Raw genomic sequence first — 1,697 nt, 5'->3', positions numbered from 1 at the left:
TTGATTGACTTCTTTTATTTTTTGTGTGAAAAGTGTCCATAAATTTGAATAGATTTGTTAAATAAGATGGTGCTAAACCCTGTAGGCATTTAAATAGCATAATTAATAAATCATTTTCCCATCTGTCATGGACACTCTTCCATTTTAGTGAGGACATCAATTCTGTTATAGGGGTGTACATATCAGCATAAAGAATGATTCTAGCTACTCTATTTTGAAGTACTTGTAGACGATTAACAAGTTCTAAGTTACAATTTGACCAAACATTACTACAGTAATCAAAACAAGGTAATACTATTGCATTAGCAAGTAGTCTTAAAGCAAAATTTGGAATATAATATCTTAATCTACGAATAATACCGATACATTGTGATACTCTAGAAGCTACTTGTTCAACATGCTCTTTCCATGACATAAAAGTGAATCAAATGTAAGTCCAAGATATTTAAAATTGTCAACTCTTTCGACATCATTGCCATTAATAGAAAGAGAAATATGGGTTCCAGAAGATCCAAACGATCAGTTCATGCCAACTCCTGACTCCAGCATTTATGGCGAGAACTATTGTGATCGCGATTGGCAGACTCTTTGGATACTTATACGTGGTAGTGACCCAATTGACATCATCACTACACCGGTTATAATGGTTGACTTTGGTGTGGCTCCTGTTGATGTTGACGACTTCTATGAAGAAGATCTTGTTAACAATCTTGCCAGTTTGGTATATATAATAAGTAAATAGCTTTCTTTAACCATATTAAAGTATCACATAATCTATCCAGATTTCTTCTTTTTTCAGTTTCATATGTTTAGAAATGAGTTGAATTTTATTTAATTACCTATTCTTTTAATATCTAAACAATAATTAATATTTTTTCCTTACAGGCAATTCAACCCTTGAACATGATGAGTTAGTTAACCTTCAAGCAGAAATTGTTAATGCAGCACAAACCGGTACTTTGTACGAGAGTCTTGAAGTTGAGGTTATTAGCAATGACCGATTCTTCTCCCCCAGCTGAAGACCCAACAAGGGGTGTGAGAGCAACAAATACAACAGGAGGTCCAAGTACAGGCAATGAAACGTAAGTCACATTTTTTAAGAAGTAATGAGTTGAAGTAGAGTTTTCTGTAGAGTTACTGTAGTATAGAACTGGCTTGTATCGTCTTGTCCAAAGTCTTAAATTGTATTCTCATGTGTGGCGTGCAACAAACATAACCATAATGCCTATATCATTACAAACCAACATAACTAATTGGTTCACAGGTATTCTGAGAAGCAAGCTGAAGAAGAGGCATCTAGTGACCAAGGAGTAGAAATCATCTATCAATTCCAAAGCACAATGAGTATACGTTTACGGTTGATGCTATGGAGAACCATCCATTTGAGGTTCAGCCTTGCATCTCTATATTGGATACCAGTGTAGGTTTTAACACAATTCTTTCTAAACTCCAATATACTGTAGGCTATCAAGCTTTGGTAATACACCATAGGTTTGATACAAATATTCTACGAAAAAAAGGAATTATTCAATGATTTTTTGATTTTTTCAGGCTGAAATTGTGCAAAATCTGGGACATTCTTCACATCCATGGAAAATGCCCAGGAGTATCTGATGCAGAGCTCATCAGCAACAACACTGTAGATATAATCCATGGCTGGGCCAACTTCACTGATCTTGCCTTTAATCTGTCGGGAA

At 35.0% G+C, this 1,697-nt stretch overlaps 1 protein-coding gene across 1 annotated transcript; it reads left to right on the top strand.

The window, feature by feature from the left end:
- Window positions 1–456: 456 nt before the first annotated feature.
- Window positions 457–1,336, top strand: LOC144856276 (fibrocystin-L-like). Its single transcript, XM_078714222.1, has 3 exons — window positions 457–734; window positions 886–1,082; window positions 1,265–1,336. Exons 1-2 carry the CDS (start codon window positions 527–529, stop codon window positions 1,017–1,019), a joined length of 342 nt encoding a protein of 113 aa, XP_078570348.1. The 5' UTR covers window positions 457–526; the 3' UTR covers window positions 1,020–1,082; window positions 1,265–1,336.
- The last annotated feature ends 361 nt before the right edge of the window (window positions 1,337–1,697 follow it).

The sequence above is a fragment of the Antedon bifida genome, chromosome 11, assembly GCF_963402885.1.
Source record: "Antedon bifida chromosome 11, ecAntBifi1.1, whole genome shotgun sequence".
Taxonomy (NCBI): Eukaryota; Metazoa; Echinodermata; class Crinoidea; order Comatulida; family Antedonidae; genus Antedon; species Antedon bifida.
Note: the sequence above shows the minus strand (reverse complement) of the source record. Positions and strands in the feature narration are given on the sequence as shown.

Coding starts and splice junctions, on each gene's coding strand:
- LOC144856276 (XM_078714222.1), top strand. CDS start 527: ATGCCAACTCCTGACTCCAGCATTTATGGCGAGAACTATTGTGATCGC. Junction 735..885: donor CAGTTTGGTATATATAATAA/GTAAATAGCTTT, acceptor TTTTCCTTACAG/GCAATTCAACCCTTGAACAT.